Source organism: Tenebrio molitor, chromosome 2 (assembly GCF_963966145.1).
Source record: "Tenebrio molitor chromosome 2, icTenMoli1.1, whole genome shotgun sequence".
Classification (NCBI taxonomy): Eukaryota; Metazoa; Arthropoda; class Insecta; order Coleoptera; family Tenebrionidae; genus Tenebrio; species Tenebrio molitor.
Window position 1 is genome coordinate 33,110,448 of NC_091047.1, and position 13,030 is coordinate 33,123,477.

Genomic DNA, 13,030 nt, shown 5'->3' on the forward strand with positions numbered 1-13,030 from the left:
ACATTCCTAGTTTCTATTTGAAGAAAATTTGATGCAAACTCTACACCTTCAATATCTTTGTAAGGAGGGGTCGCCCGAATTTTATATAGTACATATAGCAATTGTAAGAAAAATCTATGTTTTATTAGGTCTCCTCTCAATAAGGACATACAGTGAGTTTTTTTTAAGACTGGCCATAGGGTTTTACATGCTAATTTTTCAACCCCCTGTTAACTTTTGTTCGGATAAAAATATTCAAACCATTTTTGGAACAAAGTTGGAAGATTTGTAAACTATCGGATAGATTACAATTTAATATCCCAAACTGTCGAAAAAGTTGTGAAAAAAAAAATTTTTTTAGGGCGCCGAAATAATGGTACGTCGAGCGGCCGCCCGAGTAGCGCCATTGTTGGCTCAACCAGCACCTGACGATTTCCACTTTTGGACGCTTTCGGCGCGCTAAAAAATATTTTTTTCACAACTTTTTCGACAGTTTGGGATATTGAATTGTAATCTATCCGATAGTTTAAAAAATGTTCCAACTTTGTTCCAAAAATGGTTTGAATATTTTCATCGGAACAAAAGTTAACGGGGGGTTGAAAAATTAGCATGTAAAACCCTATGGCCAGTCTTAAAAAAAACTCACTGTAGAATGCAAAATAATTTCGCAATCGAGTATCAGCCAACGTTTTTTCGAAAAGTGCACAACTCCACATTAGCGGAAAGTCAAAAAAAAAATTTCTCCCTACCGGTTAGAAATGTAGGCTGTGGATACCTCATTTGAGGTGAGAAAATTCAACTTTCTCGCTAAGGTAAGAAAGTTAATCATGAAATGTTTATGGTAAAACTGTACCAAAATACAAATGTCAAAAGTGTCAAAAGTAAAATAAGTTATTGATAAATGAAAGCCAATTCAATGAAGTAAGTTGGTAGGTCAATCATATAATCTGGAAAATAAACAGATAAGCTAGGTAGGTACATTACTTTACCCTGTTTATATCAAATTTTCGAACAAACCTCAAATCTTCAAATGCGATGACAAGTTAATTAAACAAATAACACAGCCTACTATTCAATTCTCAAAATTTTCGTTTTAATCACGAATATAACCATCTTTTTTGACTTTTTTCAACAAAGTTGTGCCGGTAGGGAAAAAAATTGTATTCAAACCTTGTTAAGAAAGTGTCCTTGCAGACCTTAGGCACTTACAAACCTCGTCTACGACTCGGTTTATAATCTTTGCCTGCGGTCTGCAAGAAACCACTTTCTTACCTTGGTTTGAAATATACTATTGTCTACAATTATCTTGATGTTTTAAATTTGGAATGCTTTGACCAACTAATAATGATAGCAACCGTCAAACAAACGATGTATCTTCTAATTTTGTAAGGTGTGGTTGCGATTTTGGGAGAATTACTGGTGTTTAATAAAAGAAAGAAGAAAAAACAAACAAACCGTGCTTTTGGAAATTGGAACGCTCTACCAAGTTTGATTGTTAATGCTGAAAATGTTAGCCAGTTTAAAAAACGTTATGATCAACACAAGGGGAATCATGACTAAAATTTGAATACGAGTATACCAGCCTCCGCTTTAGTTCATCCGACAATACCGATTAATTAAATTTTACTTTTTAATTGCTTAAACAAAAAATTGCGTAAAAGGTTTGCCTCCGCAATTTAACTTAATTTAATAATAATAATAATAATAATAATAAAACAAAAATGAGTTCCGAAATTGATGAAGATGATCTGCCTTTGGATGATTTAGAAACGGCACGAAGTGAACGTGTCTGAAAGTGTGATACTGGCCTATTTGGAATATAAAGCTAAGAAATTGAGAAATTGTGACCTCTTCTTTAATCAAAAATTGCTGAACGTAAAAGTCTTTTTTGTTCTAGATTGTATAGTCCGGACAAAATAAATGTGAATCCTGACTTTATTAAGTCTAATTATTTAACAACATGTTCAAATCAATATGTAAAGAAAACAATAACAAAGATTTATGATGGGAAACAGATGGTTATCCACCACCAAAGTTGCAGGTAGAGTTTCGAAAACTCGCTGTATTTATATACCTGCCCCTTTTCAAGAACGACCTACCATAAATCTTTATTATCGTTATCATGTTATTAAATAATTTGAGAGGATTCACATTTATTTTGTCCGGACTATAAATCCAGTGAACAAAAAACAGTCATTTTGACAACCGATTTTGGTCATAAAATGTCAACATTTTTTATCAGTTTTCGAAAAAGTAGTTTTTTTGAGCAAGTGCTTAATATAAATGGATAGCGTGAATATTTATATTTGCAGTAAAGGCGCGTAATGTGAGCGTTCCACATTTGGTGAACATTTAGTAAAATCGGTAAACATATAGCATTTAGAATGCAAGCAACAGTAAAACAATACGAAACATTGCTATTTTGGTGACACTGTTCTCATTTTCCAAAGTATCATTATTTGATGTCCACTAAGAATTTTTGATGTTAATTTAATTTTTTGGAGGACAGCGCTAGGGGTGTATAATTTAATTTGGTGAACATTATATTAATACCCTTAATTATTACATAATAAGCGATTACGGCCTCTGGGCAAAATCGTAGTTTTACCACAATTCAGAATTAAGTTGCAGCTCTTCAGCATTTTGTTTCTTTTCAATATCCCTTGCTGACTATATTTACTTGCGGGGAGAGCATGTTCAGCACATTCTTAATATACGATCATGGTGCAACTTTTTTCCCCCAGAACGATAGCTTCAGGTAGTTCTTCATTAATTTCTTTATTTTATCAGGTACTTATCTCCAAACGTTGTTTATTGTTCCGACCAACGACCTTTTTTGTCTCGCAAATTATTCGCAAAAAAAGAAATTATCAGCTGATACGATTTACAAAATATTTTTATTATTTCCTTTATTAATGATTAATTTAGTACCAAAAGGCATTGCTATTAGGTCAGTATCATTTGGACTTGAAGAAGTATATACAGCTCGTCAAATCTTAGATGGTTGCTAAGGATGCACAGAAGAGGGAGTGCGATGCAAGGGGCGGCATGAAACTCCGCACAGGTCCCTAACCAGCGGGGTGTCATAAAATTATGGTTGATAATCCCAAAACGAAACTCCGCACCGGTCGGGCACAGGTAATCTGGACGAACGGCGCAGCGCCCGGTAGGTCATCCTTAGAATGGTTTTTGGAAAAATTATAAGATTTTAAGATTTTTAAGCGTTTTTGAACTATTTTAAACTTCTTCCTTAGTTTTAAGTGAGCCGTTTGTTTTAAAAGATGTATCCCATACGTGAAATCACTAGTCAACGAGGTAAAACACAAATTATGTGTGAAAATTACATGTTTATTTTCCATCATGTGCTTGGTTTCAGTGAATCCCGCTGGAGGTGTATAAATAAAACCTGCAAAGCGTTTATACTTACTGTTGGTGAAGGAAGTGAAAGAATATTCTCTTGGGGAAAATTTTCACATTACCTGTCCTTCGTGCGGAGTTTAGTGCACCCAAAATGGGCAAATTTTTGGAACGTGCGGAGATTCATGCACCTTTAATCCTTTTACCTGCATCGGTGCGGAGTTTCGAATCGCCCGATGCAAGATGTGGAACAGAGATGCGACAAGGTGAAGCGGTAAAGTGGAGTATAATTCTGAAAAGTACACTCAGATACAGAAATCGACTTGTTTTAAATCCGCGTTGTCGACGAGATTTTAATCCTGTAGCTGTAATCTTCTAGTCAACAGTTCAGTGCCAATTACGATATTAGCCAACGAACAATTTTACGACTCTTCAAAAGGGAAAAATACCATTGGTGCATGAGTTGTCAGAAGACGATCCAGATAGAAGAACTGAGTTTTGTGACTCAATGATGATGCGTTTGTTCGCAGAATAGTTTTTTCGGATGAGGCAACTTTTTGTCTTAATGGATCGGTCAATAGACAAAACTGTCGTTACTGGGCAAGATAAAATCCCCATTGGATGCAGGAGGTCCTTACACAACATTCTGTGAAATTAAACGTCTGGGCAGCTACTGTTGGTGATCACATTATCGGGCCATACTATCTTGAAGGAGCACGGTATTTAGAATTTCTTCAAAATGTAGTTTTTCCCCGACCATCTGAGCTATGTATTTTCGAATAACGTTAATCCTAACTTAATCAAAGAAAATATTTGGTTCCAACAAGACGGTGCTCCTCCATATTATGCAGTCGATTTTAGAGCATACCTACAAAATCATTTTCCCAATAGGTGGATTGGTAGGCGAGGTCCTATGGAGTGACCAGCTCGATCTCCTGATTTGACGCCAATTAATTACTTCCTATGGGGATACCTAAGGACTAAAGTATATCACAATCGATCACAGAACTTGGAAGAGTTAAAAGAACGAATCAGATTAGAAACCAGCCTAATCACTCGCGAAGTTCTTCATAATGTGCAACAGGAGTTTTTTTTTATCGCCTTGCATATTGTCAAGAAGTGGTGGGCATTTTGAGCACATCATAAATTAAATTTTAGAGTTAATAATTGTTACTTGCTAGTTAACAAAGAAAAAAATAAAAATATTTTTTAAATTTTCAATAATTTTTTTCTCAAGTTTTTTTAAATGTAAGGGGTTAAAATTTTTATACTGTCATGTTGGCAGTTAAAAGACCTATCAAAATGATGACGAATAAATATCGGTTGCTATAGTCCATTTTTTAATTATAGTCCGATGTATCAATTAAAAAACAGAACAACTGTCATATTGCTATCTCTTTTCAACATAATGTAAACAAACTATTGAATTCTTGTACGTATTGTATTAAGCGTGTCCCACTATGCATCTCGCTTTAGCATGTGTGATTCGAGCAAGACACGAGTTAGACGTTTATCACATTAGCGACGTCAAATTCTTTTGCTTGAAATGTCCTTCGTATGATGGGAACGAAAAGCATGTGGACAGATTCATTTACAGAATTTGTAAATTGCAAAAATAATATTGGAATTGCGCGGAAACTTGCAAGACTGGAAGTTAACAGGTAAGTGGGTAAACTAATTCATGGCGTTGCCGAAACAAAATCTAGGAAGAAAGAAAGACAGTCTAAACGTGGTTGTTTAGTGCTGTTTTCAACAATTTTTAATATATCTGACCTATTAGTTGATAAGTATGTAAATAGTTATCAAAAGAGTTCTGAAGGGAGCGGTTTTTTGAAAGACATAATTAAAACGGAGGAATGAATTTGCAGAAAAACCAACAAAGCACGAAAGAACACAACTCAAAATCTTAAAAATTGAAATTTGTTATATCTGTCTCATGTTGCCTAAATAAATTTTCAAATATTGGTAGAACCATGCACTGCTGTCAAATGTCGAAAGCAGACGCAGGTCATGTCGACTTCTTGATTCGGACTAAGCTCATCGGACTATAATAAAAAAATGGACTATATTTAAAAAAATAGATGATGACGTCATTACTTTGACAAGCAACACCCTGTATAAAAAAATATTACGTCAATAAACGTGAAATTGAAATTAAAAATCGACCTGTTTTAGTTCTTTTTTCAAAACTCAACAGTTTATGATTTATTGAATTGTTGCATTACTTTTGCCTCTCTCTGTATAATCTCAAGGAAAAGGAAAAACAGCGAATTTAGTTTAATAGACTTTAAACCTTCGAGCTGTAGAGTACAATGTGTCAGGTGGGTTCTTTGTAATGACACAGATCACCATTTAATAATATTAATTCCTTTATTTCAGGTTTCATAATAATTGTAAATTATTAAATTGCACTTATTTTAATACATATTGCGAAGAGCAAATTAAAGAAAAAAGTTACAATTAAAGACTAGATTAACAGCATAAAATACAACATTAAACAATAACAAGAGCAGTCTAAAAATGGAGGGAATGAAACGATATAATAAACATCTTGCATATAACAAGTGAGTAATACTTTTGAAAAACTATTACTCACGCGGCACTCTCTGATCGAAATTTAAATTGCTATACCACGCCTAATTCCATTAAAAAAGTATTTTAATTAGTAGTTAAAAAATTAACCGAATCTCTATTAGTTACGAGGGAGTTACCATAATTATCATTAATTCGTACTTTTATCAAAATTACATAAAAAAACTCGCGCCTCTGACCTTACGAGTACACCCTAAATTTATTTATTTAAATCGTGGCAGTTTATATACAACAAGCTTAGTAGAGTTGTGAGATTATCGATTTAGATGACAAAACAATAATTCAGACTTTTGATTTTAGGTGATCGATCCAAAAATGAACTAACTAGTAATACTCATATCATAGCTGCTTTAAAATGTCACTCTGAAGCTTATTTGAGTAGGCTTTGAGCGACTGCTAATGAGATTCAACTTAGTTTCTAAGTAACAAAACGATCCATTTCAGGCTCGGTGTGTGTGTGCCACAAAAACTAAGTACTCGAACTGTGTCGGCATTATTGGTCGCTAAGTTGTTGCTGCTGCATTAACGACACTTTAACAAACTAACCTCTATTGTCCGTGATAAGTATAATCTCACACCTTAGTCATGTACAGTTATTCGGTAGCGTCTTGTGGATCGTCTTGGGTCGACGAGCCCTCCTTATGTCATTCGTCCAGTTCGTCCATTCGCGACCTCACCTCCATCTCGACCACCTCCAAGCTGGGGTAGTCGAGCTCCTTGACTAGCCTCAGTACCGCCGACAAGATGTTGGAATTCTGCAAGTCGATGCTAGATCACGTTGGCGTGTTCGTTTTTTAACTCACCCTCGTGACCGGCCTCCTGGCAAACGGGGGTCGGTTGTGGGCGGCAGGACACGTGTACCTCTCCCTCCTCTCGGGAGCAGCGTGTGCAGAAATGTCCCCGACTTCGTTCGGTCTGTACTGCAGTTGGGACTGCACGTATCGATCTCCGTTGGTGTACTCCTGGTAGGGTGATGATGACACATTTTACTTATTTTACAGAGACGGGGAAAATTTTCCTGCGGAAAATGGCACGCCCGCAGCCTCCCCAAGAGTTATTTGTTAGTTGATAACTCGTCGACAAAATAGACAGAACCGTAATAAAAAAATTTTTCTTTCATTTGTCACTTTACACTCGCTTGACTTGTGCGCATTCTTCGCAGGAAAACCGACGTAAGTTAGCGACCCACCTTGATACAGTTAGCTGATTGGCTGTTAACGATTTTAATTTCTCTATAATTATTATCACAGTGATGGATGTTATCCTCGTATGCGTGATCAACCACCGGGCACCTTTGCTGATGTGATTAACAATTTAGTTAGTCGAATTATCAATTTTTTTAACGCAACTTACCTCGTAGCACTGGGACTGTTTCGGTGATTCTCTTTCGTAGCTGTTTCTACGCCTTTCTACGTAGACTTGTTCCTCCGGTGAGAAGCTCTTTCGTACCGGTTCGGTCCTGCGTGGAGGACTTTGCTGGATAACAAAAAATACTTTAGCGGGTTAATTGTCTAGGGAAGTTGACCACCCCGGCAGAGATAAATGCTAGTAATGTGTAATAAATGTCGCAAGTGTCTGATTAGATAAAAGCGAGTGTTTGATAAATGTCTCGTGTTTGAGAGTAGCAGGAAGAACAAATTTCCGCCATTTTGAGGTGGTTAACCCCCTTTCGAATTCTACATATGTGTGAACGTCCACCATAAACTCCAACATTTAGCGTGTTCGATGTTAACGAATAGTGTGCGTTTACCTGTCTGGGGGGCGAGTAGTCTTTACTTTCTTCCGAGACTTCTTCGCGTGGGTAAACATCTTCGCTTTCTTCGATTTCATAGTCGGGCTGATGTGAATGAATGTAGTTTTTGTTAATTCGGTTAATGCAGACAATAGTACAACAGAGACGACTAAACACTTGGTCACACTCACCTCCTGTCTAGGCGGACTCCTCTGAACTGGACTGTATTCGCACTCTGAATAGTCCTGATATCTGTTGTATTGTTGTTGTTGTTGCTGTGGTTGTTGAGGCACGTACTCTTCTTCGCTTTCCTGACCGTCCTCCGGATGCGTGAGGGTGCGTCCCTTCCGTTGGGCCTCCTTCAGTTCGTCTTGGCCCACTTGGACGTTGTCTAATTTTTGAAGCTGGGGCAAAGCTTTTATCACAGCGAGTCGATACCTGCTCGAAGTTATCGTTTATCCATTTGAAAAAATTAAGATATGTGCGCGGTGGCCACCAAAAAAAAAGTTTCTGCAAGTTTAGTTAGCAGTAGCGGGTTTGAAGGGCGTGAAGGATTAGTGACAAAAACAATTAATGTCTGTTTCTGACAGTATTTTAAAAGAACAAAATTATTTTATTTTATTTTAAATATAATATTAAGTTCAAGTACTTCTAGATTTCTCTGGATCGATAAGGCTAAAAAAAATTTTTTTGATTTTTGTATCCGGTTTAAAATTATCTTGCAGCAATAATTTTCGGATAATAATTTGTAAAAGTAAAGATAATAATTTGTGAATCACAAGTTGATTCTTGCTTAACTTATTTGCCAACATTTCCGGTAGGCACTAAAACAGTTGAAAAAATATTCAAGTAACGGAAACATTTGTGGCAATACATCACATCTTGTCTTCTTTCTTGTTACTTTGGCGTTAGTAAATTAAAGATAACCAACATTCGAATGCGCTCGACAACAATTTTGAGTAAGTGAAAAAAAATTACTAGGGAATTTAAAAAAAAATATATATTTTTTGTATTTGTTAATTAAACCAACTTTGAACTTTCTCATGCACTTTTAGGTTAATTTGAAGAGGAACATGCAAATTAATTAATTAATTTTTTTAAATCACATTGACTTTGTTACTTTGTTTTGTTGTAGGTAGTTTTTTTCTTACAGGTGGAGTTTTTGAGCTACCTTAGACCATTGTTTTCGGTGACAGAAGTCAAATTTTAATCACAAGTGAGATAAAGTACTCACAAGTGTCTAAATTTGACAGCCGTCATTTTACTTGAATGAAACTTCATTTCTTGAATTTTTTGCAATAGTTGCACCTGTAAGATAAAACGTCGTATATCACATGTGATCGAAATGTCATTATGAAATTCGTGAGAAGAGTCCCACTCCTACGCAAGCGCACTCGTCGGTCAAAATGCTCACTTTTGTATAATGATGCATTTCTATCACTTATAATACAGGGTCTTTCACAACTCGCGCCCTAGAGAAAAAGGGCACCTGCCGACGACAATAAGTTGGCAAAAAATAGAAACAAAGAATTTACAATTGCTTTCATAACTGAGTTAGCAGACTTGTAATTCTACCAATCCCAGGAGGACATCTCGAGGTGTGATGTTATTTCAACCAAATAAAGCCAGTTGCTAGGTTTCAAAAATACATAATACCATCAGGTACAAAAAATGTTTGGGTTACTGTAATTTTGACACTATTAGATTTGACTTTTCATTCTCAACAAATTTAGGTTAACAATCTGAAATGTTAGAGCTGTCATTACATTGCAAGTTCAGATGTCTACTGCAAAGCCAATGGGCAATTCTAGGAGATCCTTGGAGTGTAGCGGCTCCACGGACCTAAGCTGAGCCACCAGTGTCGGATCTGACAATAAATCGGTTACAGAGGTTCTGATGCGCAAAACCCACCGATGATTTTTGGCTGGTATGACCAGGCCGGCGGCGCTCTCAAGTTTTGTCTTGGACGGGCCCCGGACTCGTGGGGTAGTGGTTGATGCTTGGATAGTCGCAACTAAATGGCATTCTAGGTCATTTCAATTATTATTACAACGTATTGTAGCAAAAAATAAAAAAAAAATGTGTTGCAAACGAAAAAATAATTGTCATTTCTGCCCGGAAAACGTTCTTCCTCCCTGGCGTTACGCTCACATTCCCCAAAAATTATTATCATTTCTAAATAATCAGCAGCTGAATATATTATTGTAACCAAATAAACAAAGGTTTTGGCTTTTTTTATTACAAATTTAATTTGACAGTGACATCTTTCAAAAACAACTCCAATCGCCCAAATATTTTAAAGATGCTTTTTCTTAAATGAAATCCTAGCAACGTAAAATTACGGCAAACACACCTTGGAGGTGTAGATCTCTGATTGGTTAACTTTAAGTTGTCTTTTCTCGAATATCTTTTTAAGCTAGATTTTTTTTCTTCAAAATTACACATCCAAATGCGATCTCTTGTTTCCTCTTTTTCTCTAGGGCGCGAGTTGTGAAAGACCCTGTGTAATACATATACTATTCATTGATTCTAGTAATTATTGCATACGAAGCGAGCTAGTGAAAGCCAAATTTTTAGTGTCTAGACTAAAATTTAAGTTTCCCATTTTTATCTGGTCTGTTTTCCTTTTTATTTGGTCTTTTATCAACCTAAGAATATTTGTTTACTGGAGAAGTAAATCTTCACAGTAAACTTTCTATTTGGAATAACAAGAGAGAATAGTTGAATTTTGAATTCAAACTCCAATTCATTACGACAATGAAGGCTTGTTGACTGTAACCTTACGTTGATAGACTAGTGTTGTCAAGCAGAGAACCAAATTACAAAAAGTCCACCAAAAAGGAATATTTACGGGTGATCCTAATATTGAACCAATTTTAGAAAGATCTTGCATTGGAATAAATACAAAATGGGTTATAAATTATAATATAAGTACTATTGCGGGCAAAAAAAAATGGGACATCAACGTCATTGTCTTGACTTTTAATGTGAAATAACCTTTACCTGATTCTAACCCTACTTTGAATTGATTGACGTTGTCATTAAGTATTGTAGGTTGTAGGGAATGATTGTAAGTAAGCACGTAGTGAATATTTATTTAATGTAAAGTTCCAATCAAAATCTACCTTTATCAAAAGAAGAGGGCATTTGGAAAAGGAAAATAGGAGTATAAAATAAATTCTTAAACTGTCAGCTGGAATAGTGTCAAAAAAAAAAAATTACAATAATGCTTGAACTACATCGAATTTTTCAAAACTGACAGAAATTTGATGTCCCACTTTTTTTGCCCGCAATAGTACCTATAATAGCGATCCATCTCCAATTGTGAAGCGCTCATGAGATATTCTTTTGAATGTAATTTTCTTATTCACCTTTACTTTGTTAAGTTTTTTATTCCAACATTAATAATATTTTGTATAATACCATAACACAAAACAAATTTTGATTATAATTTTTTTTTTTTATATTTTTCAGTTTTCTAAAATTTAAAAGTAAATTTTTTCAACGTAGACAAAATTTCCTTATGCTTGCAATAACCGAACCAGCAGCACCAAAGGCAGAATACTGCATAGATAGGGCTGCAAATTTAATCGTTTCTTATCTGACCCAAAACACATTTGCCCGCAAAAATTTATTGAAATAAAACTATAAGTGGTTACCTTTCTTTGTCACGTAGTATATTATGTGAATTTTGAATATCTTTTAGTTTCCTTTAAGATACTACTTCATTTTCACACTACAATTTAATCTAACAAGAAGGCATTCAAAAGTGTGATTTTCTTATTCTATACATGCACTAATCATTAGTGGTAGAAGCGTAGAGGGGTAGAAGTAATCAGAAACTTTTTCTGCTGTTTCAAAGCCGGCCTTGAACTTGAACTTTTGAAACTTTTTTTCAACAGCCGCCGCACTTCTCTCCCCCAACCCGACCGCACTCACCCGTCGACGTTGGCACAAGGATTCTCACCCAGCCATAAATTCTTCAAGTTGGGGAGGTTCTGCAAGTAGACCACCTGGTTCAGGTCTCTTATGTCGTTCTGTCTTATGTAGAGCTCCTCGAGACGCTTGCAGAGTTGAAAATCCACCAGACTGTTGATTTTATTTATGCTGCAACCATAAATAAATAAACAAAATGTATCGACCGGTGTGACATTATGTAATAGTTATTTTTGTGTGGTGGTCACGGTTTCATTTCCATATTGGTCAGCGATAAAAAAATATTATTTTATTCCTACCTACGTTCAATTTTGTAACAACGATCAATTAATGACCAATATGAAAATGAGAAGGCGGCGAAGACTGAGCGATAACAGTTTTAGTTCAAATTGAAATCGATTTATCGACGCGTTTAATAATAATAAAAAAAAAATACAACAATAATTTCTTGTTAAATGTGGCGTTGCGGGAAAATGGAAAAATTGTTCCGATAAAAAACTCATCAATAAAATATTGCATAATACATATTTACATAATCAATAGTGTTGTTCAAGGTAACGAAACGAATTCCATCTTTATACTGTGTGTTTCGAGATCGATGGATTTGAGGTTCGGTATTATGGAATACAAGAGGCGTGTGGATTGAAATGCGTACTTATAGTCTACACCCTCGCACTGAAGCATTTTCGCAAACACACCCAGTTTATTAAAATCAGCAAACTTTAGCTTGTTTGATTTGGTTGTTAGTTAACGTATATTTGAGGCGGTAAAAACTAAAAGAACCAAGTTAGGGACGGGCTTACAAATTGTTGTGTTAAACTACGGGAGGCTCGGTACGGGCCTCTAATTAATTAGAACGAAAAGTTAATGGAGTTTTTTGTACTTTCTCCACATACGATTTATTTAATAAACGCATCGATGCTATCTGACTTTGTAATAATTAAACAACTTTAAACGTATAGTTTCACTGGCAGTGGTGAACAGTGATTTAACACTTGAATTTTCCGCCCGACGACTTAGTATGAAGTGAAAGAATCAAAACGAAAGAAAACAATGATTTATACGAAGTCTCGAAGTATGTGAGTTAGTATTCTGGATTCTTGCAGGTACCACCGGTGGACATTAAAATCATGTCATTTTTCTTGGTAGCGCTTGTTGGGTCTTTATTAATTTTTACGTTATAATAGGATGCATTGTCTTTCACTAAAATAGCTTGTTGAGGTAGATTTGGCAACAGCTTGGTTCTAACCCAGGTCATAAAATTAGTCAGATTCATTTCGTCGTGATAATCTCCCGACTAATTTTATAAAAACGACTAAAAAGACTCGGAAACAACACGAAATCACCAACACGTTACGTAAATTCGAAATGAATCTGGAATCGCCGAAACTAGACATTTCGACACGAGCGCCACTGCGCAGGTAGAACACACCT

The 13,030-nt window shown here is 35.6% G+C and overlaps 1 protein-coding gene across 5 annotated transcripts in view; it reads right to left on the reverse strand.

Moving 5' to 3' along the window:
• Positions 1–5,687: 5,687 nt before the first annotated feature.
• LOC138124538 (cilia- and flagella-associated protein 410) overlaps positions 5,688–13,030 on the reverse strand; it is an 81,838-nt gene continuing 74,495 nt past the window's right edge. Inside the window, exons 1-8 of one of the 5 annotated variants that reach the window (XM_069039614.1) lie at positions 12,774–12,938; positions 11,600–11,767; positions 7,852–8,098; positions 7,679–7,765; positions 7,282–7,404; positions 7,118–7,225; positions 6,732–6,890; positions 5,688–6,683 (exon numbers count right to left, since the gene is read on the reverse strand). In XM_069039614.1, coding sequence (XP_068895715.1) covers positions 6,573–6,683; positions 6,732–6,890; positions 7,118–7,225; positions 7,282–7,404; positions 7,679–7,765; positions 7,852–8,098; positions 11,600–11,767; positions 12,774–12,790 — 1,020 coding nt within the window. In that variant the 5' untranslated portion in view covers positions 12,791–12,938 and the 3' untranslated portion in view covers positions 5,688–6,572. Of the gene's footprint in view, positions 6,684–6,731; positions 6,891–7,117; positions 7,226–7,281; positions 7,405–7,678; positions 7,766–7,851; positions 8,099–11,599; positions 11,768–12,773; positions 12,939–13,030 lie in introns of those variants that run through there. The other 4 variants (XM_069039610.1, XM_069039611.1, XM_069039612.1 and 1 more) reach the window with 4 other exon arrangements.